General features: G+C 36.9%; 1 protein-coding gene across 3 annotated transcripts in view; it reads right to left on the bottom strand.

Moving 5' to 3' along the window:
- Positions 1–230: 230 nt before the first annotated feature.
- The window catches only part of fbxl17 (F-box and leucine-rich repeat protein 17), a 153,500-nt gene continuing 126,794 nt past the window's right edge, over positions 231–26,936 (bottom strand). For all 3 annotated transcript variants that reach the window (XM_055168941.2, XM_055168940.2, XM_055168944.2), the window contains 2 exons: positions 7,745–7,887; positions 231–1,645 (listed from right to left, as the gene is read on the bottom strand). In XM_055168941.2, the coding sequence (XP_055024916.1) occupies positions 1,508–1,645; positions 7,745–7,887 (281 nt within the window). In that variant the 3' untranslated portion in view covers positions 231–1,507. The remainder of the gene's footprint in view (positions 1,646–7,744; positions 7,888–26,936) is intronic.

Below are 26,936 nucleotides of genomic sequence, written 5' to 3' on the forward strand. Positions count from 1 at the left end.
TCTTAAAATGAAAATCAAATCATCACAGATGAGATTGAGGAGAGAAAAGTCTGAAAGTAAAGTGAAATATCTTCTTATAGTTTGACCTTCAACTCTGATTGTGATTGAGTCTCAACCCTTAAATCTTCTCATGATTCACTTCATCAAATCCATTACAGACGAATGATTCCCTCTGAGAGAAGATGATTATATGAACACACATACAGTAATGACACCAGGACTCTGTGTAGTACAATTGGGTTTTTTATTGACTCAAATGCCCAGGTACAGTAAAAGATACGCTGACCGTTCACATGTGTGACTGCTACAGGCTTCAGCTATTTCATACCATATAAAAATACCCTGGTAGTTTAAATGAGGAAATACTACAGGCAAGCGATGTAACAGCAGACGGGTAGATGAGCGAGTTAACTAACCTCTCTAGTTCATATAGAGTCTCTCAGGCGAATACATCACAGCCTGGATTCATCAAATATTCATAGGTTATGCAAACTTCCATACGGTGTACAGTATAGAAGAAAAATAAAGGAAAACAAAATAACAACCTACATCATTTTACATCCAAAACAAACAAACAAACAAACAAACTCCAAATCACTAGTTACAGTTTCACAAGAGTAAACATCAACATCTTCAAACCAAACCAAACGATGAGTGAAGGTGTTACACGCTACGCTCCTGTCCTACAACAGTGCTTTCCATAGTTAGATATCTAGATCACATACAGTATACACAAACTCAAATCTAGCATCTGATCAGTGTGAATGTGTCTGTTGAAATAGTCTGTCAATGACAAACACCAACATATTCAGAGTCTAACACACGAAAACACAACATGCTGGAGGATCTTAATGTCCCATCACTTCCTCCTGACTGAAGGTACGATTTAAACTACTGTCATTTCAGTCTTTATTCAGTATTCAGTACTGAGAGAGAGAGAGAAACACATCAAACTGAATGCAAACTAGAAACAAATTGAAAGTGTAAATCGTGTGAGTCCAGATCAAATTTTACCACAAAATCAATAGAAAGAAGAAATCTGACACTTCTCATACTAAAGACTTTCTGCATTATTATTTTACTGCCATGACAATGAAGACAACCAATATAATCTCATTAGGATAAATGATTTCAAATAAAGAGTTTATTCAGCTCATGCTAGTTCAGTACAGTAACTTTATGAGAGTAAAAAACTGCTCACGTTTGAAAATGTGGAGTTACGAGATGATTGTTTTGGCTTTACAGTAAAGAGAATTTAGAAAAAAATGAATTGTCATGAAAATGATATATAATACAAAAATTCTTAGTGGTTCAAAGTTCTTCTTTGGATTTTGTGGTGAAACGATGCAGTAGCTAAAAGATCTCCTTTGAGTCAGAATAACCAACCAGCAGACGCTTCACGTTCACATCTAATAATATTACTGCTGCATAATGATGTTTTAGAAAGGAAGGCAAAATAAACAGCACATCGTCATACGACACGTGTGTGTGTGTGTGTGTGTGTGTGTTAGGATGTGGTGGATGTGTTGGGGTTCCAGCCCATCTGATAGGCTCGTTCCAGCGTTCTCTTGCAGTCCTGCATCACTGTACTGAACACAATGTGTGGATACTGCAGCACCAATCTCTCCACTGTCTCCTCGTTCACCTGCAACACACAAACACGCACATAAACACACATACACTCATTTTCATTAGATCTTTTGGAATTAACACATTGATCAACAGTGGGTGTAAATTGTGCATTTAAAGGGCACCTATTATGCCCATTTTTACAAGATGTAATAAAAGTCAAAGGTGTGTCCAGAATGTGTCTGTGAAGTCTCAACTCAAAATAACCCACAGATCATTTATTATATCATGTCCAAAATGACCCTATTTGGGTGGGAGCCAAAACAAAGTGTTGTGTGTGTACCCTTAAATGCAAATGAGCTTTTTCTCTTCGCTCCCTTATACCAAAAGAGATGCTTTGATGTGTTAAAATAGCTGTGATTTTGCAAAAAATGCACAAAAAAATAGCAGACAAGTTCAATTCACTGAAGGCAGAAACTATAATAATATAAAACTGCAAGTCAGTGGCTGTGGGCAGGGCTTTATCAGTGTGACATCACATTGCTAAGAGAATCAAAACGGCAGGTCTAATAAGACTGTTTGAGTTTAATGGAGATTTAAAAGAAGGAGTGGATGGATGTTTTTTCATTTCACACACTGCCAGCACACATTTATGTCCAAACACCTTGTAAAAGTGGATTTTGCATAATAAGTGCCCTTTGAACTGAACTTGTGTGGTCTAAGTGAAAAAAAAAACAGTAGATAAGAGTTTGTTTTGAGTCACAGAGGTATTGTGGGTAAGAATGAAGGTTTATATAAACATCAGTGCTCCAGCAGACATTATAAATGTGTATTTTATGGAAAAACACAAAATATCTGCAGTAAATCAAAAAGAAAACAAACACACATTCATCAGTTACTGTATAAATACTCTCATGAATGAAATAAAAACAGCAGTCGATATTTCTGCTGAAAGGTTTTAAACTGTGTGAGTCAAAGCTGAAACTGTAAACATACAGTGGAAATACAAATACAGTACATAACTGCACGATTAACAGAGCCGTAGCGCCATTTACTACACAGAGCCGTAGTTCACTGACAATAGGGAAATATCGCATTCATAATGGCACGCGATTCATCTGCGATTGCTTTACTAATCAGGAACCTGTTTTACTGAGATGTACATGACAATCACGTGTGATTTATCATACAGTCCTAACAGTACAGTACATCTACAGCTATAGTGTGAAGTCTCTGTTCACATCAGATTTTGATCTATATACAGTAGGGGTAGGTGGGGCACAAACTAACGCGGGGTTAATTGTAACATGACTACTTTATATATTTCTACAGGGTCAAGCAATCTGAGCTTTTAGTCTTTTTCTCTTACTGTGAATTTGTGAAAAGTTTTAATGTATGTTAATTAAGAAATTAAAAACAAAGAGTGTTTTAGAGTCAGTAAAGTAAATTTCTTCATCTTAGGTTTATTTTCTGAGTTGTGTGTGTAAGTCACCAAATTCAACCTTATATTATTTGAATCTTTAATCTCAAACATTTTGAAACATGTCAGCAACTCCTAGTAACTGATAGCTGGGATTGAAAACATTTTTACACAGCGGGGTTAGTTGTCACACAGTCTCAGGCATACAATGATAATGAAATGAAAACAATGTAAATATTATTCATCAAAATGATAACTGTTAATACAATATCAGGGGAAATAACTCACTATTAGGATTTTTTGTCTTAAATCTATTTCTATGCATTGCTGTACAACACAAGGATGTTTATTTGAAGGATGATGGAAGGATGAATGTGTGGATATCTATCTATTATAGGCAGATATAGAAACAATATCCACCTTTAGTATATAGACAGAATTTGATTGAATTATTTGTGTTTAAACTAAAGCAGGTGTTAAAACAAACCCTCTGTTTGGTACAATGAAGCCCACCTACAGTATGGGGTAACGTTTGCACTCCTGTCACTTTTGGTGTATTGTAAGATAACGGTAGGTCTCACAAACAAACTTTAAGTGTTCATTTGTAGCTGAGATACAAAGCCAAAAAGTGTTAGTTTGTGCTCCTCTACAGAGACATCTACTGTTCTCTTATATGAACATCATCTCATTTACTGTTCTAATGTTTCTCTCTTTCTCTTCATATCTTTCCTCAGATGTTTCTTTGCTTTCACACTCATGGGAATCAAATCTTTCCCTAAACCTCCACTGAGATTTATCAATGATGAGATGAGATGTTCTCTCCTCAAGGCAAACTGTTACTGCGGTAAAACTTCTCTGTTTTGAGACCAAACGCTGTGAGATGTTATAATTTAGACGTGTTTATCTCACAGATTTACTGTTTCTGTCATGTGACCTGTAAACACTGAACTCAAATCAGCTGAAACTTCTGTGAGAAAACCTAACGGGTTTATAGAAACTGATGAAATGCTGCCATTATTTACTCTTGCTTATTCTGTTGTAAAACTAAGTCCTGAGACACTGGACCATGTTTAAATCTTCACCAATTCTGAGTCCATGCGAGAGCACAGACAAAAGGACGCTTTGAAGGCATTTTCAACAACATGCACAAAAATAAAATTTAGATAAATAGATTTAAAATATATGCTAAATACATTTTGTTGAAAGTAATGCTAAATTTCACATATTTTTGAATTGTAAATATATTTAGTTTTAACCTTCATATAGACCATTTTGCAAGATGTAAACAACACTGATCCAGAAGCACTTTCTGTTGTTTTGAAGATTTTTAGTTTACATTTATTTTACATTTTGATTCAGTTCTAAATTTTCTGTTGGTTGTATTTTGTTCTAATATTAATTAATACTAATATTTTGTTTAGTGTTGAAACCTGTAAGTTTTTATAAGAATAATTTACAAATACGCAAAAAGAAAAGGTTTGCGTAGAAAAAAGCCTTCATATTTGTAACAAACAGGGGATAAAGAATTTACAAACGTGTGAATGTGTGGGACAGCGTTGTGAGTGTTAAAAATATTACTATGGTTCTCATCTCACATTATCCAAAGGTACAAAGTCATCATATACAATAAATCTTTGGGGTAGCATTTAAAACATTACAAAATAAAAGCAATATTTGCACTTTTTAAAACCATGACTACAGGTGAAGCAGCTCGTCATGTCTTCTAAAGTCTGGTAAACTCTCCTCATTTATGTCCAAGAGACTCAATAATAATCTTACATTTTAATCCTTTCATTGTTTTTATATTTAAAAGGGAACAGAGAGTTTCTACATAACAAGGGTTTGTTAAAGTCAGCATATTTCACATTGATAAAAGAAAAGAGCATCTCTCATTCTTTCTCACTTGATGGTTTGACATGAAAGCATCAGAGTCGCTTCTGGAGTCTAATGAATTGATCTGATGATCTGGGCCGCTGGGAGATCAATCCTTTCTTTCAGTCTTTTCTCTCATTTGGCCCGAGGGTCGGATGGAGATTTGTGACGTGTGACTTCACATCACCGATTTAACCAAATTAACATTTCGCCCAAACTAAAACTTTAGCATACGTGTTTGATATGGAAACTCAGAACATGAAAGAGAATTTACAAGCATTATAATCGACTGAAATATTAACAATGCAGGTTTTCTTCTAGGGTTCAGATTTCATCTGTGACAGCTTTCAGAATGAGATTGTAAGTAGAAATTTCATTTGTGAACTACAATGACGTGCTTTCATTAGAGACACAGCGTAATCTCACTAAGTCAATATTTATTTTACATAGTGAAACCTTAGATCATGTTAATGCAATGAACCGTATAAAACATGATATACTGCATCAAGAGATAAACATCAAGTACATTTAATTGTTAAGATTTCTGGATGCTAAAAATGTTCTCAAACGCAAATTCAACGATTTACACAAGTAGATCACATACAAAGTCAATGCAAAGATGCGAATACACACAAACTTTTGCAGGGCAATGAAAATGACGCAAACTGGGCGGCACGATAGCCGCGAAAACACATGCTATTTGTGTTAAACGGATCTTCACGAAAGTTTAAAAAAATAAGCATGACACAAAGTTAAATCCCACAAGTAATCTAGAGTGAGAAACACAATGTGTTTGGTGTGCACGCAGCATAAGATCATGATGATTGAGATGAATGAGTGAAATCAAACTTTAATGCTCCTCATCTCATCATCAGATTATGAGACTTTAGCGCCTGGATTACAAACACTCACTTCACTTCAATATCACTCAACTGTGTTTAGATGTCATGTTAATAGATTTATTCATCATAAACAATCAAATCATCATTAACTTGATTACTGAGCTTCAGTGAGAATCTGAAACAAGAGACACTTCAGCTTTAATGAATCTGTCGACGGTATTCAGATAAAGGAGCAGATTTTCTAAACCCGGCAAATTAGCATGAGTGAGCAATTCCAAAAAGTGCCGATGGGAATGAAAATATCTGCGGGTAATTCACTTAAAAGGTGCAAATTAAAGGCAAACTCCAGCGAATCATGAAAATGACCTCATGATTTACTCATTCTCAAGCCATCCTCCATGATTATCTGTTCTCAGACAAACACTGCTAAAAAAGATCCCGTTTTTACGACCAATTACTCTAAAATGTTTACAGTGCTTTACTGTTATTTAAAATTATAATTAAAACATTCATTATCCAGAAATGTTTCTATGTCCATTTACAGCCCTAGGATTTGTCCTTAGTTTAAATGAAATTATCTATTATTGCCTTATTTGGAGGGGTCATGAATAATAATGTTGAGCTCTGCTCTGATTGGCTCTGCTCTGAGGCTCATGCCAGTAGCTCACATTAGTAAACATTTTAACAACTTTATAATTAATTTAATGTGTAATTTAATGTTGTGGGCATACATCTGGACTGTAACGTCACAGTTGGTGTTATGTTGAGATTGATTTGTTTTCCAGCGCTCTTCTGCATGCACAAGGTTTACATAAGAAGGAGAAAACAATCGTGTTTGAGGCTCATGATACGTCATTATAATGTACACAACTCTTATTATTCATCTACGTCTACATAATTACAGCTTTTTTATTCTATGGCACCTGTAAGTATTATGTTATTAATTATAAAATGCAGAAAATCTATGTTTTTATACAGAAAAGTACTATATTATTTATACAGTATTTTCTGTTTTCTTAAATTACATAGAAAAGTACATTTTACTATCAAAATCTCTCTAAATGTGTAATTTGTTATATTAAAAGTTCAGACTAAGAATTTAAAGGATTACTCCACTTTCACAAAAAATCTGATATAATTTACTTCCCCCATGTCATTCAAGATGTCTTTCTTTGTTCAGTCGAGAAGAAAGGAAGTTTTTTGAGGAAAACATCAGGATTTTTCTCCATATAGTGGACTTTAGTTGACATTTTACAGTTTTAGTGCAGCTTCAAAGACGCTCCAAAAGCGAGACATAAGAGCCTAACTAATGAAACCATCATCATTTTCACCATATAAACCATATAAAATGTCATCAAAAAGCCGTTAAATAAAGCTCACAGGTAAAAGTGATTCACAGAATTATGTTGTTCAAGCATTAAATGTCTGTGCTTCGGCTTGGATGTTGTGAAATAATTTTCTAAATAAACGTGACGTATACTCCACTGCGACTTATAGTATTATATTATTTCATCTTAATGACATATTTTTGAATGATGCTTATACTCCAGTGCTGTTTGTAGTCCGGAAAATACGGTAATCAGGGGAAAATCCATAAAATAACAATATTTGGCGTCAGAACTTTTAGAGGAAAGATCTGTAAAATGATTGGTGTTGGAAAAAGAATTATAAATATTTTGGACTTTTAAGACATGTTCTTTTAGAATTAAAAAAAGTTACTTAAATTTTATGTTTTTTTTTGTTTGACAGCCACTGCTGACAGTCTACTGACCGTTTTTTTTATGATTGTGTTCATTGTAAATAAAAAATATCAAAGTTATTTTAGAAAACCTCCCTGCTACAGGGATCAGGAAACAACTTCTGACTTTGAAGGCCAAAAAAGTGCATCTATCCTTTACAGAAATAATCCACACAGCTCCAGGAGGTTAATAAAGGGTTAATAAAGGTCTTCTAAGAGCAATCTATGTGAATCTATGCTGTCTGATGAGAATGAGTTAGGTGATGATATTTCTAATCACTGGTTTATAATGTCTGTGTTCACCTTATCACACCTCATCAGACCCAAGTAACGTAGAGATTTACTGCTGCTGGCGATCTGAGTGGCACCTTGATCCGTGATCTCCTTACACCAGCCAGCGTCCACCGTCTCTATAGTGCTGCTGTACTGACCAATGGCAATCAAAGCTGAAGAGAGACAGAGAAAACTAGAATGTTATCGACCTCTAAACAAAAAATACAGAATATCTCGGGACTGTTAGAGAAGTAAAGCAGAGATGAATCTTCACTAAATACAGACTGGCAATAGACACAGACAACACATGGCTCCCAAAACAAGAGCAAATCTGTGTGAAAGAGACACTTACTGTGGTAAATATAAAGACAAAACATTTTAACAAAATCTTAAAGCTCATAGCAGATTTTCACAGGACTGCATTTAGTTACGATTAAACAAGTTATAAATTAACTAGCAGTGCTGCTTGTAATTGCCAAACTGAATGCTGTGGACAGAAGAAGGAATGCAGAGTTTTTAATGCGGGCACTAACAGCAAAGGCACTGCGACGACATTGAGGCCCATATATGATAAAGACAACATCAGCTGATACAGCTAGACCATCAGTCACGTGGCTTTAATGTTCACTATGTCAGAATTCATCCTGCAAAAGCGTTTCCATCTCCCATTTTTTGCAAGAAACCACACCTCAAGCGAGCGTAAAAACTTTTCTGCAAATGATGGGATTTTATTCAAATTTGGTGTTTCCATCAAAATTCAAAATGCACAAAAACAGTGTGATGGAAACATGGCTACTGATTCATATCTAATTCATTCTTATTCTAGAGAAATGAGTTACTCATTGACAGATGAACTTCTGGACTGATCTCACGTCAGCATTAAACACCACACACTGCAGACGGAGTCAGAAAAGACACAAACACACTTCACAATTCTCTCTCTATTCTGCATACTTGTGTTTAGTTTACAATATTACCAACACATTAAACACAAAACACATAAAGAGAAGAAATACACAATATCACAATAACATGAATCATTCTAAGTGTGTGTGTTGAGTTGTGAGTACACCACGTCACAGTCTTGACACATGGACACATACTGGATCTGCTCTCTCTCTCTCTCTGTGTGTGTCTGTGTTTGTGCTTTTCTGGTAATCATTATCTTGTCATCATGAAGAGAGATTGTGTGTGTTTACAGACACTCATTTTATTCTTTTTCAAACACTGAAGCATTCCAGAGTCTGGAGAACATTCAGTGTAAACCTCTTCCACCATCATCATCATCATCATCATCATCGTCATCTCCTTCAGGGTCTGGCACTTCACAGGCAGCTTTTTGTGTTTTTGTGGGTCTGACTTTTGGAAAATCTCAAACTAAAGGTCCTGTTGCCAGAAGATGTGAAGTGTATCAGAAACAGAAATACATTTGGACTAAGATCATTTGTCAATAAAAACCACTTTGACTAAAATTCATATACAAGAATGCTTTTTGAATTACAGGTTTGTATTTCTTTCAAGTTAATGAAAGCAGTGTGTGTAATAGTTGGGTCTTAAAGTGAAGATAACATTGGTCTTCAGTGTTACGTGAGGTTAACATGAGGTCTGATCTGACTTAATCACGTTACTGTCCTCCTGCGAACTAAACAGATAACTTTAGTTAAAACCAACAGAGGGATTCATCATTGCACTTAAAGCATCAATAAGAGCAACAAATATCACTGAACTGAACTGATCCTCTGTTCATTTCAAAATAATCTACAGCCAAACCATTCACTGCACATACACATGCACACAAATATACACACACACACACACATGAACACAGACCCAGACACACACACACACACACATGCACGCACGTACGCATGCACACACACACACACACACACACACCCGCATGCATGCACGCAATTACACAGACTCACACGCGGACTCATTTACTCCACAGGAGTCTGTGTCTGTGTTCTTCACCCCTGACTCATAATAACACAACTGAACCTTTAACAGACAACTATAGGCTCACACTGGCTGTCCTTTAAAACAATCAGTCACGTGACACTGACTTATAGAAAAGCAGAACAAATGAAATGAAAGAATATGAGACTCTTCTTGACCCAGCAGTCTGTCTGAGATCCCCACTGTGATGTGTTGAATGTTGGGCTGAATCTCAGAATTTCTTTAGGTGTTTCCTATCATAACATCCTATTGAATCACTGATGTAACATCAGACCTTTAACCTCAAACCTTACAGAAACAGATCAGTAAACAAACAAACTGTTGACAGATCAGACGAGTGTTTTCACAGCCATCAGTGACCGCTGTCAGGTCTGTAATAACACGAGATGAGATGAGATGATAAATATACTGAACAGAAACAGTGTGGTGTTAAAAACACACAGAGACTGAAGTGAGACAATCTCCTGACACAGAGCTGAGAGCATTAGAAAACATCAAGAGATTTGACATAAACACACTACAGAAATAACAGATCAATTCAATTAAAATATGAACAACAGCTCTACAAATATACAAGGAAACAAACAAATATTTAAGATAGCAACAATTATAATACAGCAGCCGATGAGTGAGTTTATATCAGATAACTAACAGAGCAAAATAAAACTTCACATACAAACACTTTAAATCTATCAAAGCTGCTGTACAAACATACCTGTCTGTCTGTCTGTCTGTCTGTCTGTCTGTCTGTCTGATCTCGGTCTGTCTGTCTGTCTGCTTGTGTCTGTCTGTCTGTCTGCTTGTGTCTGTCTGTCTGTCTGTCTGTCTGTCTGTCTGTCCTAATCTCTGTCTGTCTGTCTGTCTGTCTGTCTGTCTGTCTGTCTGTCTGTCTGTCTGTCTGCCTCCCTATCTGTCTATCTGCATGTATGTCTGTCTGTCCTAATCTCTGTCTGTCTGTCTGATCTCTGTCTGTCTGTCTGTCTGTCTGTCTGTCTGTCTGATCTCGGTCTGTCTGTCTGTCTGCTTGTGTCTGTCTGTCCTAATCTCTGTCTGTCTGTCTGATCTCTGTCTGTCTGTCTGTCTGTTCTAATCTCTGTCTGTCTGTCTGATCTCTGTCTGTCTGTCTGTCTGTCTGTCTGTCTGATCTCGGTCTGTCTATCTATCTATCTGCATGTCTGTCTGTCTGTCTGTCTGCCTGCCTGTCTGTCTGTCTGCATGTCTGTCTGTCCTGGTCTCTGTCTGTCTGTCCTGATCTCTGTCTGTCTGTCTATCTACATGTCTGTCTGTCTGTCTGTCTGTCTGTCTGCATGTCTCTCTGTCTGTCTGTCTGTCTGTCCTGATCTCTGTCTGTCTGTCTGTCTATCTGCATGTCTCTCTGTATGCCTGTCTATCTATCTGCATGTATCTCTGTCTGTCTGTCTGCCTGTCTGTCTATCTGCATGTCTGTCTGTCTGTCTGTCTGTCCTGATCTCTGTCTGTCTATCTACATGTCTGTCTGTCTGTCTATCTGCATGTCTGTCTGTCTGTCTGCCTATCTGCATGTATCTCTGTATGCCTGTCTATCTATCTGCATGTATCTCTGTCTGTCTGTCTGCCTGTCTGTCTATCTGTCTGTCTGTCTGTCTGTCTGTCTGTCCTGATCTCTGTCTGTCTGTCTATCTATCTGCATGTATCTCTGTCTGTCTGTCTGCCTGTCTGTCTATCTGCATGTCTGTCTGTCTGTCCTGATCTCTGTCTGTCTATCTACATGTCTGTCTGTCTGTCTATCTGCATGTCTGTCTGTCTGTCTGCCTATCTGCATGTATGTCTCTCTGTGTGTGCTGATCTCTGTTTGTCTGTCTGTCTGCATTAGGGTGACCAGATGAGATTGGCTGAAATTCGGGACGGGGGGGGGGGTCATCCAATAATAGTTTTATTTATTAATTTTATTTAATAATAAAAGATAATGAATTTCAAACTGAATCAATCATATTAATATAAGTACATATGCATATAAATAAATGTATATAATACGTATAGTATTTTATACTTTATACAATAATAGTTCATACAATAATAGTTTTCTTTATTTTATAATAAAAATAAGGAATTTCAAACTGAAGTTACTGAACTAATCCTATTTTTATTAATATAAGTACATATGTGTAAAAAATTTATATAATACGTATAAAAGTATTTTTTTTAACAAAGTGCCTTGCGTGCCCTCGACCAATCTGACTCCTTCACGCGACTGACTGTCACTGCCTGCACTTTCAACTGTCCTCGCGGTTGCTGCAACTTTCGCTCTCTTAATCAACTATATAAAACAAAAAGGTCATATTGTCTTTGTGCATATAGATGAATTAGATAAATTAATAGAAACAATACAACGTCAGCATATTTCGCGGAGGTTTTAACTGCTGCCAGCACAATGAGAGCCTACAGTATAAAAACAAGATGCTGCAGCCAATGAGCAGCCGGCGGCGACTGGCTGCAGCCAATGGGCTGCAGGATGACTTAACCTCCTCGCTCATGTTTTATCAGACAACTACTACTCAAGATTTTGCTTTAGTATAATTTTCGGGGAAATTAAAGCGGGATTCGGATTAAGATTTAGCTTCAGTATGATTTTCGGGACAATTAGAGCAGGATTCGGGATTCGGGACAGCAGCTTAGATTTCGGGACTGTCCCGAATTTTTCGGGATGTCTGGTCACCCTAGTCTGCATGTCTCTCTGTCTGTCTGTCTGTCTATCTGCATGTATATCTGCATGTATCTCTGTCTGTGTATGTCTGCCTGTGTATGTCTGTCTGTCCTGATCTCTGTCTGTCTATCTGCATGTTTGTCTCTCTGTCTGTGCTGTTTGTCTGTCTGTCTGCGTTTCTGTCTGTCTGTCCAGCCTAATCTCACAAGAAATCATACATATTTTACAAGTTGGCTAATTTGTATCAATTCATACAAAGTCACTCGTGCAAAATCGTATGATTCTCATTAAAAAACGACCCCCTAACCCCACCCCTGACCCCAATGCAATAGGGGTCAAGGCAAATCGTACCAAATCTTACAAATGTAGTCAGGTGAATTCATACGAATTAGTCCACTTGTAAAATATGTACGAACTCTCATGAGATAGCATTGGTCTGTCTGTCTGTTTCTTTGTCTGTCTCTCACATATTAAGCCTTGTTTTTAAGAACTCATTCTTTCTGTCTACATTAATAATGAATAAATACTCAAGAGTCAGTACAACACATCTGAAAAATCTATATAAAAACGACACGCTCATCAAAGATGGAAGAAGAAGTGAGCTGACAAGGCCACAGATGATTTAAATGTTCATTTTCTTAAACTGTGGGTTAAAGTCATCATTTAATTTTATTTGTGACTCTGAGCTTTAAAAGAGTAAAATTAAAGTTATTATAGGACAAACTGTGTTTTAAAGTCAAATATGCTTTTTGGGCACACGTGAATGAGTGTTTTGTGTGCTTGTTGTTTATTAATTATGACCTGAAATAGACACACAGTGATTGGAGGAGGATGGCTTGTATGTGCATCTTAAAACAGCGTGAAACTCTATATTTGTGCAATGTGCGCATGTCAAGTAATCAAATCTGATTTGAAGCTTGTGCCATAAAACACACACATCAAACCAATCACATTATTCATAGTTCATGTAAATGCTATGATACTTATCAATCAGAATGATTTCATTTTGGTGTCCATGTAAACAGATCTACTGTTCACCATCAGAAAAATCACGCACACACATTATTTGTAAAGTATGAGGAGATCACCACAGGCTTCCAGAAGAGAAACGGTTCTGAAATGATCCATTCTGACCCCCGCGCTCTACAGATGTGTTTACCCGGACCCTCGGCCGACACGCAACAACGCACACATTTAACACAAAAGAGCGTAAAGACACAAGAGGAAGCTATGTGTGGTGTGATCAACAGAGCCTACAGCTGGGAACAACACCTCTTTAAACCTCAGGTCATGAGGTCACACTGAAGAAATCCAGAAGAGATCATAGAAACATAAACTACACCGTGACAGATTCAATTTTATTTATATAGCGCTTTTCACAATAGTTCATTGTTTCAAAGCAGCCTTATAAATGTATGAAAATCATAGCATTATCATCATCTACAGTAAGTGTTAGTTTGATATCTCTGATGTTTCAGGCCAGCCTGAGATCTGGTGGTCCATTGTCCTCATTCAGAGATCTGGAGATCAGCGTCTGACCCCTGCGGCCCGGGTCAGAGCCGGAGAGACAGACACGCTCTGATACACATCTATAAACCTCTAAAGACGGACCATGAGGAGAAACTCATTCATATTCAGCAGATTCCCCACAGGTCCCATGAAATCAAAATGACTTTTTTGTGGCTTTTAATTCATGTCTGGAGCTCTGGGATTTTCTATATGTCAGTGTATAAAAAACTTTCAGAAATTTTAAATGCTATGTGTTTTTACACACGCACGCACACAGCAGATGAATGTTATCTCTAAATATCAATGACATGAACCAACAATGATCTCAGTTATTTTCATCTTAGCGTGTTAATGAAGCGCTATTACAACCCAACACATTAAACACAATGAATGAGGATCATTTACAAATCACCCTGTTACACTTCTGACGACTTATCACTTTACTGTCACACAAACACACAAAGACAGAGAAATGTTTCAGTCATGTGTAATAAGAGCAGAGTAAACGGGTGAGCTCTCGCCCAGCGGTGGGTAAATACAGCAGATAAAAGCTTAAATCTGGATCTCACACACACAGCGGGGTTCTCAATCAGGTCCATTAGGTTTCTTCCTACTTTTAGTCCATTTCAGCAGGAGTTTGTCTGAACGTCAGATGATCACAGGCAGGAAGTGTCTGTTAAATGACAGATCTGAAGAGGATTTAGTGTGACTAAAGGACTTTGGGAATAATGTGAAGAGGAGCTGAGATGGAGATGAATTAAACAGGAAGCAGGTTAAACTCTCAATAGAAGCACCTGCAGGTGATCAGAAGACTCAATGACTTTAAATCATGCTGATGTGTGATGGGTTCAAAGCAAACGCTGGAGTCTCTCTCTCTCTCTCTCTCTGTACCTGATCTTAATAATTAAAGCTGAATATAATACAACAATATTTATATTACTGCATATGAGAATAATGATTACAGTCACTTCATCCTCTTAGGAAATATTCTCTTAGTCAGCATTTACACCACTTTCACCTTTTTTTCTGAATCCACACAATAATTTTAATGTGCAACACTACAGAAGCTTAAAGATGACAGAAGATCTGAGACATCAACTTCAGACTGTTTGCTGTTTGTTAAAAACACACAGACATGATGCTCTCAGATCTTTCTCTCATTGGTTCTATGATTTTATATTTCTTCTCATCGCCTCAAGAATATTATTTTATACTAAATCTCTGACCATCATTGGCAGAAGTCAAAGAAACTAGAAGTGCATGCGTGCATGTGTGTGTGTGTGTGTGTGTGTGTGTGTGTGTTAAATGTACTTACACTGCTGTCTCAAAGCTAAACTGAGTAACCAATTCATCTTAACTCAATTAATCAACAAAACTAAAAAAACAGCTACACACATCTTAAAGCACACTGAAAGCATGTACAGTACACACACACACACACACACACACACACACACACACACACACACACACACACACACACGCAGGCATGCATGCACACATACTTACGCACACATACTTACGCACACACACAAACACAGACACACACGCATGCACACACACTTACGCGATCACAGATCACATACACACATGATTGTAAATACAGTCCTAAAGAGTGTGCGTGTGATCTGATCTGAGAACAGTGGTGGTGTTCTGTGCTAAAAGCTCTACAGGAAACAGTCATTGATTTACTCTGCCCATCCTGATGGCCCATTACAATACTGCTGCACCTTTACCATAAATTTAAAACTCATTACACTAATGGAGTCCAAGATCTGCTTCACATGACACTGAGATTGAGAGAAATTTCTTTGACTTTTTAAAACCCTTTTAATCAAAAACATTTGAGGGTTAAAATATAAATAAATAACAAAATAAATTTAGTTACACCGCTTAAAAAAAAGAGGAGTAAGAGACACAATGAGAGAAAAACAATGAGAGAGAGAGAGAGAGAGAGAGAGAGAGAGAGAGAGAGAGAGAGAGAGAGAGAGAGAGAGAGAGAGAGAGAGATCAAGTCTGCCCCCTTGTGTGTGTGTGTGTGTGATTAATGTGATTATTGTGTGACAATCAGATATAAACAGATGATGATGTTTGCTAGTAAAGCAACCATATTACTGACAGTAAAGAGAGACTAGTCAGTGTTTAAATGATCCTCATCATCATCATTACATATGAGCTATATTAAAACAACCACCCATCAACCTTAAACAACACAACACTTACACCTGCACACTAAACACAGATCAGTGTTCAGTAAATGCAGAGTTTGGCCAATATGTTTAAATCATTTCACTGATTGATGGATTTCTTGAGAAGAGTAATTGCATTAATTCCTTTAACAATGATGAGATGATGTGAGTTTTATAAGTGCTGCTGATTCAGTCCAACATCTCCTTCAGACCTTCACCAAACATCAGCAACATTCTGACTCAAGAATCAACTCTAGATCAATTCATTCATGTGTTTTAATGAAAGCAAATCAAATGTCTGAACAAAACATCAAAAAAAATCTGACCCAGCCTTTTTAAAGTATAATATTAAATATTTCTTGTATTTACTGACACACACAGTGCATGAGGTCATGTCTGCAATAATACATTAAATCAATCAGTCTTCACTCATATTTATATTTCATTTGTGTTTTTATCAGCAGAGCTGCAGTCTGTGAGGAATCAAATCTCTTCAAATCTCAAATGAGCAAATCTGCTCTAAGATACTCAACTTAAAATACAACACAAGCAAATACTGCTGCTGGTGTGTGTGTGATGTGTTCATGTTCAGACAAACAGACCCAGAGTCAGTTAAAGTCATCAGTTAGGACTCATAGCAGTAGAGATGAAGAGTAAAGGTAAACAGGACAGAACTGACAGTGATCGATGAGTTTAACTCCTACAGACCTGAACTTCTCCTTAAACACCAGCTGATATCAACCATCAGAGAAGATCTGCTAGAAAACTTAAAGCCCACAGATCTTCTTATGATGTTTTAACAATCCATTTCACTTCACCAATGAACATTTATTATATATGTATATTTGTATAAAATAATGTAAAACAAAAGAAAACGTTTATGTGGAATAACATTAAAACTACAGCAGGCCTGGATTCATTTGTAAGGTATAAAGTGTATGTTATAAAGCAGACAAGATTTTTAAACCTGGATAAAGAGACTGAAGATCAACTTCTCAACTTTTTCTAGCTTTATTTAAAAAAAACTTCAGTATTTATAGCAGCAGCTTAAAACAATAACTATTTATTATTTAAAGATAAACAAATCAGAGCATCAGATCACAAAGACTTCCAAAACCAGAACAGAAAAAACTGAAAATTACAGTCTGACTTCTAATAGCAAACATGTTTTGTGACTTAGTAACTACTGTAACACAAAAACATCACACAAACCCTCTGTGTGTAAACATCAACAAACTACAAGAATGAAGATGTTTACAGAATCCCAGATAAATGAGTCAAGATCTCTTTGTGAATCTGGTTGTTGTTATTCAGTACTGTATGTTTACACTGGACTCTGTTTACAGTTCATTAGTCATTTAGGTAAGAGTGGCACAAATGAAGCGATGAGAGGTTATGGATCTCTGCAAAAATCTGGTGAGGTTTTAGATTCCTGGCAGGCCAAACAAGAGGCGGCTAAATCCCCCTTAACACATCAATCAGAAACGTGAAGGTTTAACACACCATTACACAAACCACAAAATCTTCAATGACTTCTGCTCAAGTAAATATTTTCACGCCATGTCTGACGGTGTTAAATGATTGAATGTGAAGTGAAAACACTTGTGATGAGAAGTTTCCTTTACCTTCATTCAGTGCACATCCAAACAATCTCAAATGATTTTCTATTAATTACTGTGGACATCAAAAATATTTCTGTTATCTGAACAACAGTACCTGAATACAGCAGAGCTTTAAATACATTTATATCATCACATTTATATGCAGCAACAACAACAACAACTAACTACAACATATAACACAGAGTAATAGAGATCATTTAAATGAAGGTCATCAATTAGTTGGAGTTTGATATTAAAGCAACATTGAGCAGATTTACTTCATTAACCCTTTAACTGGTGCAGCCCTTTTTGAGTGGGGGGTTGGTGAAAAGGTGATATACACCTTTAAATTAATATAATATTTTTTATCTCCATTAAACCAAAGCAATCTCATTAGACATGCTGCTTTGATTCTATTATCAATGTGAGGTCACACTGATAAAGCCCCGCCCACAGCCGCTGACTGACTGGTTAATTTGACTCAAAAGCTTTTCTAAATGTTTTTGTTAACACGCTGTAGCGCTAATGTGGCTAAAAATACAATCGTGTTTAACAGATAAAGTCACTGTCTGTTGATAAGGGAGTGAGGATCTGTAGCTCATTTGCATTTAAAGGTACAAACACAAAACAGTGCTTCTTAGCTCCCGCCCAAACAGGGTCATTTTGGATATGCTATAATAAATGATCTGTGGGGTATTTTGAGCTAAAACTTCACAGACACATTCTGTGCACACCTGAGACTTATATCGCATCTTGCAAAAATGGGCATAATAGGTGCCCTTTAACATCTAAAAGAAACGAGCATGCTTTGTTTCTTTCCACAAGAGAAATATGAATTTCATCACTTCTGCAGTCTGAAGGTTTGATGTAATTCTGCTGTGATTAACACTAAACTTAGCAAAGAGGTCGACTGTCTGTGACCTTGCAGAAGAAACGTCTCTAGATCACACTGACGTATCGCTACCAGCTCCAATAAATCACATGACGCCTCACAGGACCTGAATGAAAACAGAGGTGAAAGAACGCTCGTAATATTCCAGTATTAGCATCATGTCTCTCTCACAGCAGACTGCTGAACATCATCTCAGACACAAACCGTTATATTCCAGATCTTTCCAGTCTCTTGTGTTCTGTGCATACGCTGTATAAACATTTACACCCGCCAGCTCACAGTTACACTGCCAAAGATGCCATGAGCAGACCTAAAGAAAAACAGCCCGACGGAAATGAAGATTTGTCAAACATCGTGCTTTGACATGCCTGCCCAATGAGAGATGGTGAAAAAACAACCAGCTTCAGCCGTACACTTCAGGTCATATTTTATTCAGTAATGTTAAAGTTTGTTCCAATACAGGCATTATTACATACTCAGAGAAGTAGATATGTGTAGTGTTTAGTGCACATATGCAAACTGAACATGCACAAACCTGATGTGTGTTGGAGTGTTTGAGGTTGTGTTCAATCACAAACATAATTTTACTATCACAGATCCACAAAACATACTGAAAGAGTAAATGTGAAGAAAACAGCTGAACTGAAGAGGAAATCAAGCGGTAGGAGAAAAACTTACTGAAACATGCAAATAAACACTCTTTAAAATGAAGATGCTTGAACGGTTGTTCATAGTGATGCCATCAAAGAACCATTTTTGGCTCCTCAAAGAACCATTCGGTCAAAAAAAATAATTTCTTTTATACCTTTTAATAATCTAAAAAAAACTTTTTTTACCAAAAGAAAGTCATCAGCTGGACCATCATAATTTACTCAATGCATTTCTACATCACAACGTGAATACGTTAAGGAATTTAAGCAGCATGTAAGAACAGCAAGACTTCTTCAACACTTCATTAACTTAAAAGGATGACTCATAAAACAACAAATGTCCAACTATGATAACCAATTACACTCGCCAATATCAGTATGAGTTACAAGTGAGGACACACACAGTTAAAGAAAAGCATCTTTGAGATACACACACCCATACTGAAGTATAAAATGAGCGAAAAACATTGTTACTATAAACTCATCTACTCGACAGCAGTCTATCATCTGAATTTACTGGATGTTTATCATGATTTGTACTGAAATGCTGACGTGCTATGACGTGTGTGTGTGTAACAGATGAGGAGTCATATAGAGAGGGTTAATAAAGCTCTCCAGACTCTCTAACATCTTCTCATGTTTCCTCAAAAGACCTGATGTAATTTCAGTCCTGTCACATTGGGCCGCTGTGGGCTCATCTCACAGACTGTGGCTGCTGACAGTGGGACCAGGTGGACCCCAACTAAACTTTAATTGGTTAGGAACATCACTTCCTCTGCATGGCATCATCATTCTGAGCGTGCTCAGTGTCACGGCGCGCGGGACGCCGCTTGCGGTGAGGACGGATTTAGATTCGGCAGTTTGGTGATGGATTCAGTGAGCAAAGAGACTCTAATATGAGCTTTTATATGTGTACAGTATTTCACCTTTAAACCGGACATCACGCTGATGTGTTCATGAGAAAGAAACAGAATTTAGAAAAAGAAATTATTTAATGAAGCTGTATTAAATATAATCACATTTAAAGTGTTTAAGTCTGTATTTATTATACAGCACAGCCTCGAGCACTGACAGTAAATGTTAACTGGATAATAATAAACTATTAAGAACATGAACTGTCAAAGTTATGTTAAACCTGATCAACAAAAGAGTCTTAATACTTTAACTCTTTCCGTGCCAGCATTAAAAAAAACTTCCCAGCCAGTGCCAGCTTTTTTATAATTTTCATAAAAGTTTAATGCTTTCCAGAAAATGTTCTTCTTTAAATATATAAACATACAATATATCAAATGAAAGAACAGATCCTCTGCAAAAAAGTTTGTCCTTTAACTGTTCTCTTTTTATCACTTCTCAAATATGGGCAGGTTTATAAAAAAGTAATAATATAATAGCATTTTTGTAAAAGACTTTTGTTAGAGATCAGATTCAGAGCGATGATCCAAACAAACATAGAGTTTTTACTGTTTTTAGATCAGTGGATGCTTCAGTGTTTTATAAGTTTTGTAAGAGCGCCACCTAGTGGATAATAGCGGAAATATGTCTTTGGCAGGGAAGCGTTTTCTCTGGGAAAGAGTTCAATAACTGTGATGTTTGTTAGACTTCATCAACATATTGATTTTAATGCCTGTTTACACCTGATATTAAGATGCGTTTTGGTCGATTGGATGACACTAATGGCGCTTTTCCATTGCATAGTACTTCACGGTTTAGTTTAGGTTGGGTCGGGTCAGCTCACCTCACTTTGGCTTGGTTAGCTTTTCCATCGAGTTTAGTACTGAGTTGACCATCCCCTGAAAGTAATCAAGAACTACACCCATAATCCTCAGAGATACAACAATTCAGTTACAATAGACAGAGAAACTAGAGTTTTCACAAATAAAATCATCTGGTAGCATTTTCTATATAAGTTGCTTCACATCAAATATTTTACTCTAAAACTCTTTAAAGATCTTTTAAAATATCTATGAAGAAGGGACACATATCTCAGTAAGCAATGTTGTTAAAAGTATCAGTGACTGCTGAGCACATGAAAGTGTTTTCCAGCCACGCTTAAAAAACTGTAAATGTGTTTACATGACACAGAACCTGTCAGTATGTCAGCTTGCTTTACATTACAGTAAAATATTGACTTAAAGGCGGGGTGCACAATTTTTGAGAAATGCTTTGGAAAAGGGAGTCTGGTTGAGTACCTAAACACAGGGGCGTGTCTACTAAACAACATCGTTGCCTGGGTTGCGTATGTGTGGGTGGGTCTATCAAAAGAAGGTCTAGATTCTATTGGGATGGGGCGTGTTTGTTTAGGTGATTTCAAATGTCAACATTGGCTTTCAGAGCTTGTGCACCCCGCCTTTAATTAAACAGACTGTGACAGTGAGTGTGTGTGCGCATGTGTGTGCTTGTGTGTCAGTTATTTCTAACATGAGCGTATAGAGATGATCTGAGAGTGTTGTTGAATGAGTTAATGATGATGAATGTGAAGATGAGCTTTAGTCTCTCACACACATTTACTGTCATGTGTCAAACTGCTGGGCAGATAATTAAGATCTCACACCAGCCGTCTTTAGATCTGAACCATCCAGAACTTTAATCCTCAAACCCATCACTTTCAGTCTGATTACTGTAAGTCACCTCTTTATAAATGATGCTCTACAGAGTGACGGTCAGACAGATGAGACATGTGTTAGTAGATTTCACACTTCATTCAGACTGAAGAACAGAACATCATCAACAACTCAAGAACATCACTTCAACAGTAATGTACTTAATAATTCACACTTTCAGGAATATATGTGTATGAATTCAAAACACACCATGTTTACTCTCTAAACACATGTTTGTCAAAATGTATACATTTTTAAACAACTTTCTCTTTCTGTTAATGTCCCTAGGTCACACAGAAAGCAGTTTAATGTTAACTATAAGTTAAACAGCTATATAGTGATTAGGTTATCACAGACGTCACAGGACCCATTCTGTTTACATCGCCTTTTTAGCAGGCAAGGACAGCCAATATGAAAATAAGTTTCAGGGCAAAAGATTTTACTACGCAATTTAATTCAAAGGATATAGAAATGTACATAGCAAAACTTAATAGATAAAACATAACGGATCATTATAATACCCCGGGGTGCTTTTAACATGTATTGATAACATTTCTGCCCTGCAGTATCCTGATATCTACACCTATGTCATCAACCTTCCCTCGTCCTACTCCAGAGACTCTTTAAAAGCCTAAAAAGCCCGGAGGGGTACAAATGGACGCAATCTAATTTTGCAATGAATATTTAACTTTGGATTCTGTCGGTTAAAACCTGCTTTGTTGTCATTGTAATTATAAGTCAGCTGTTATGTTAGCACGTAATTGACCCTAACTGTCCTTGTTTGTAGGTAGCCAGCATAGCTAACGTTATATCACTGTGTGAGTACAGTAGACATTATAAATGTCCCAAATCTACCGCCACATGAAAATATCCGAATTATCCAAATATCCAAATCCTGGAATGTTTTTCCCAAAAACTCGACTGAACGAATATCAGGATTTTTTTATGAGAGTAGAGTAATCCTTTAATGCATCATTTAAATGATAAATAATAAGCACACGACAAAATGATTATATGTACATGTAGAAAGCAACTTTAAATAAACTATATTTACAAAATCATAAAAGAAACTTGATAGCTGAACAAAGGTTAATAATCAAGATTTAATTTTCTTCAAATCAATATTTCATGCTTAATTTTTATTGAAAACGCTGAAGCATTTGAACAGTATAATAGAGTAAATCTGTAAAGATGAAAGACAAACTGAGAAGAGACACAACTACAAAAATCATCAGCACAACATTTCACCAAAAGAATGAGATTTCATTTTTATTAATAATAAAAAGTAAATACTAAAAAAATTATATTTGCAATGTTGTTTGTTGGTTTTAATGTCATCATTGTGGTAAAGCAATTTTTAGACAAACGGATTGACAAACATGCCCAAAGCAACGTCTGTTGTTTGAAAATAAGCTATAAAAATAAAGTTGCTTGTTTGGTATAGTTGTAAAATGTTAGTAGATAATGGTTATAGTTAATATGATGATCTACACCTGTGTGAACTTGACATCATACATCCACTAAAATCAGACTGACATCAGATGCATTTATCAGATATGATCTCATCTATGATATACTGTATGCTTATTATGAGATACTTAGTCCTCGTTTAGATGACAACATCTCTCAATATGTTGTATCATATCAAACAAACACATTTTTGTGATTGTGTCATTTTTATAATAATGCTATGAAAGACACATGGTGACCATAAGTGTATGCACAGATTCTGGGAACGCTGGATTTCTTCAGCTAATAGTGAGAGTTTGAAAGTTTTAAGCAGCTTTGCGAGAACAATGTTGGAAGAAACTTTTTAAATATTTCATGAATAAAAACTGCACCTTCACCAAAAACTAAAGAATTAGACGCGTGAGATCCCGGGCCGATCCCGCGCGGCCTGTCAGGCACATCTCAGGAAGAATCGGCTTTCTATTCTTCCCCGTGACGGGGTTACAATCCCGGGCCGAGTGTGAAACGCTCCGAGACTCTCTCAACGTCAGCAGGTATTGTCACTCCAGTTCTCTGGTCTCACAGCGCACAGCAGGGTTTCTAACCATTAAACACCCGCTCAGACTGTCACAACCAGCCGTCAACTAGCCGTCCGATCGCAATCGCATGACAACCGGCAGAGAAATCCAGGGCACGCTGAGAAATCGGCTCCTTATTTCACGGAAGGCCTGGTTGTTTTAGTGCTTAGCTGCGGTTCACGCTTACACCTGTTTAAAGCTTGTAAAATCACCATGCGGTGCAGAGAGACGAGTCGCTGTGAAATCTGAGCTCATGAAATATCTCAGCAATTTCTTCTTCATATCAGCCTCTCGCGGCCCTCGCGAAGACCCAGAAACCGGAGGAATATAAAAACAAGGGGCGCACATAAAAACCAATCGTCAACATTAGTCACGCGGGGCATAATAAGAAAGTCGTCTCTATATCGGCAGCAGTAAAACAGGCCCGCACATAAGCCCTACACTGCAGTTATTGCTTCCTGTGGGTGCTGTTAACAAATGCCAATATAAGAGCTTTAGCTTATAACATTAAACTGTGAAAGAGAAACAACAACAGCCTGCAGAAGAACCTTGCAGATTAAACTTACGAGAGAAATATCGCAGACTTTACTATTACAACCCAACAGCATCACAGACTTTACCATTACGACCAGACAGCAGCTCATCTGCTCTGAAAACATCAACATAATATTCAACAAAACACAACAGACACACAGACTGTACAGACAGACAGACAGACATTATAGACAGAAAGACTGTACAGACAGACAGACAGACATTATAGACAGAAAGACTGTATAGGCAGACAGACAGTATAGACAGACAAACAGACCGTATAGACAGACAGACATTATAGACAGACAGTATAAACAGTAAGACTGTATAGGTAGACAGACAATATACAGACAGACAATATATAGACAGACAGTATAGACAGACAGAGCATATAGACAGACAAACAGACCTTAGACAGACAGACAGTATGCAGACAGACAGTATAGACAGACAGACAGACTGTATAGACAGACAGACAGTATAGACAGACAGACAGTATAGACAGACAGACAGTATAGACAGACAGTATAGACAGACAAACAGACTGTATAGACAAACCAACAGTATAGACAGACAGACAGAATAAACACACAGTATAGACAGACAAACAGACTGTATTGACAGACAGACATACAGACTGTATAGATAGACAGACTATATAGACATACAGACATTATAGACAGAAAGTATAGACAGAAAGACAGTATCGACAGACTGTATAAACAGACAGACAGACAGACAGACAGACAGACAGAAGGATCTTATACTTCAGTACTCACTGACTGGGTTACATTGATTTGTGAAAGAAAATACAAAATTTTACGTCTCTCTATGTCGCAGATATCACACGTTCTACTCAACGTGAATTTTTCTCTTTTCTTTTTATTCGTCCTTCAGGACAGCAGTGAAAAGTTATGAATTTTCAATGTCGTAAAATAAATATTACACAATGATTTTTATGACTGTTGGGGTCAGAACTGAGATGAGGTAATAATGAATCCTCTAAAGTCCATTTCAGTCTTAAATAGTAAGAGCCAATAATGCTGTTGTAACGTGTGGAGTGAATATAGAGACTCACTTAAAAATACTGATAATCTCTCACACAATATCATCACAACAACTGAGAGAGAGAGAGAGAGAGAGAGAGAGAGAGAGAGAGTGAGAGAGAGAGACATAGAGAGAGAGAGAGAGGCAGAGAGAGAGAGAGAGAGAGACATAGAGAGAGAGAGAGAGAGACATAGAGACTGTGAGTGTTTTCATAATCTATAATCATGATCTCTTCTCTATATGTATACAGTTGTATATCAGAGTTCTGGAAGCAAAACTTTACAAAATCTCATGCAAACATGCAAATCATCGTCACATTCTCATAATAATGTGATTAAATGTCAGCATTAGCTCTTAACTTTAGCCTCAGTAAACACACAAACATTCATTAATCTTTCATCTTTCACTAATATTTCTTTAAGATGATATCTTTATCAAAACAATTGTAAGTGTGCATTATTTTGTATCACTTTTAATATCATTTAAACCCCATTCACACAGCACTTTGGTCCAGGAACATTTCCGTACAATTGTGAGAGAGGTTTCTGTGTGAACACAAACACGTCCTGTAAATGTTCTGGGATCGCTCCTTTAAAGAGGATCTAATAACATTGCTGTAACATTCACAGTAAGAATTCTGTTCTAGTCATAAACTAAAATGCACACGCGTGGTTTCTCAAGAGAGAAATCACAAAAATTAGCAAACTTTAGACGCTATGAAAAAAACAGAACTTTAAATACATCACGTGTGTTTACAGGATCTTTACAGTATGTGTGTGAATGCATGCACAGAATCGCGAAAATCATTGGCAATGTAAATGAACCAAAAATCCCGAACATCCCGGACACATTTTCTGTCTTTTCCTTAATCTCTGTGTGAAAAGGGCTTTAGAGATTCTAACAGCTGATGTGTTGAGTAAAAGTCACTCTCACATGAACTTCAGCTCCATCCACACTATGACATCTGAAGGCGTGAATAAACCACATACTGTAAGTGATGACAACATAATAACAGCACTTATGTTAACAGCACAACAGGGATCAAATCGTCCTATTCTCATCTGACTGCAAGAACATCAGAGAAAAAAATCACTTGAGTGCAAAAACACACTCACACCATTACAGTATAAAATATCACAGTATACTGGAGAGAGTAACATTATTAATCTTGTCCCATTATCAGCGGTCTACACAACACAACAACATAACAATCCTCCTCACACTTCTGATCTTTCATTTTTATAATGATTTCATGTGATTTCGATGTAAAAGTTTCCCTTAACCATCAAAAAGTGTCACAAGAGACTGACTGGAAAAAACTTGACTAAACAAGAGCTGAGGTGAGATTAAAACACACAGAATAAATAAATGACAGATGAAATGGTTTAAAAATCTCGGATAACTTCTAAAATCCTGGAAACTTTAACTGCATGCACAACAAAATATGAGATTTGTTAAACTCCTTCATCATGGCTTGTGTTTTTCATTTTCTCATGCATGTGCATGCTCGCTCTCTCTCCTTCTGTCCTTC

Source organism: Misgurnus anguillicaudatus, chromosome 5, assembly GCF_027580225.2.
Source record: "Misgurnus anguillicaudatus chromosome 5, ASM2758022v2, whole genome shotgun sequence".
Lineage (NCBI taxonomy): Eukaryota > Metazoa > Chordata > Actinopteri > Cypriniformes > Cobitidae > Misgurnus > Misgurnus anguillicaudatus.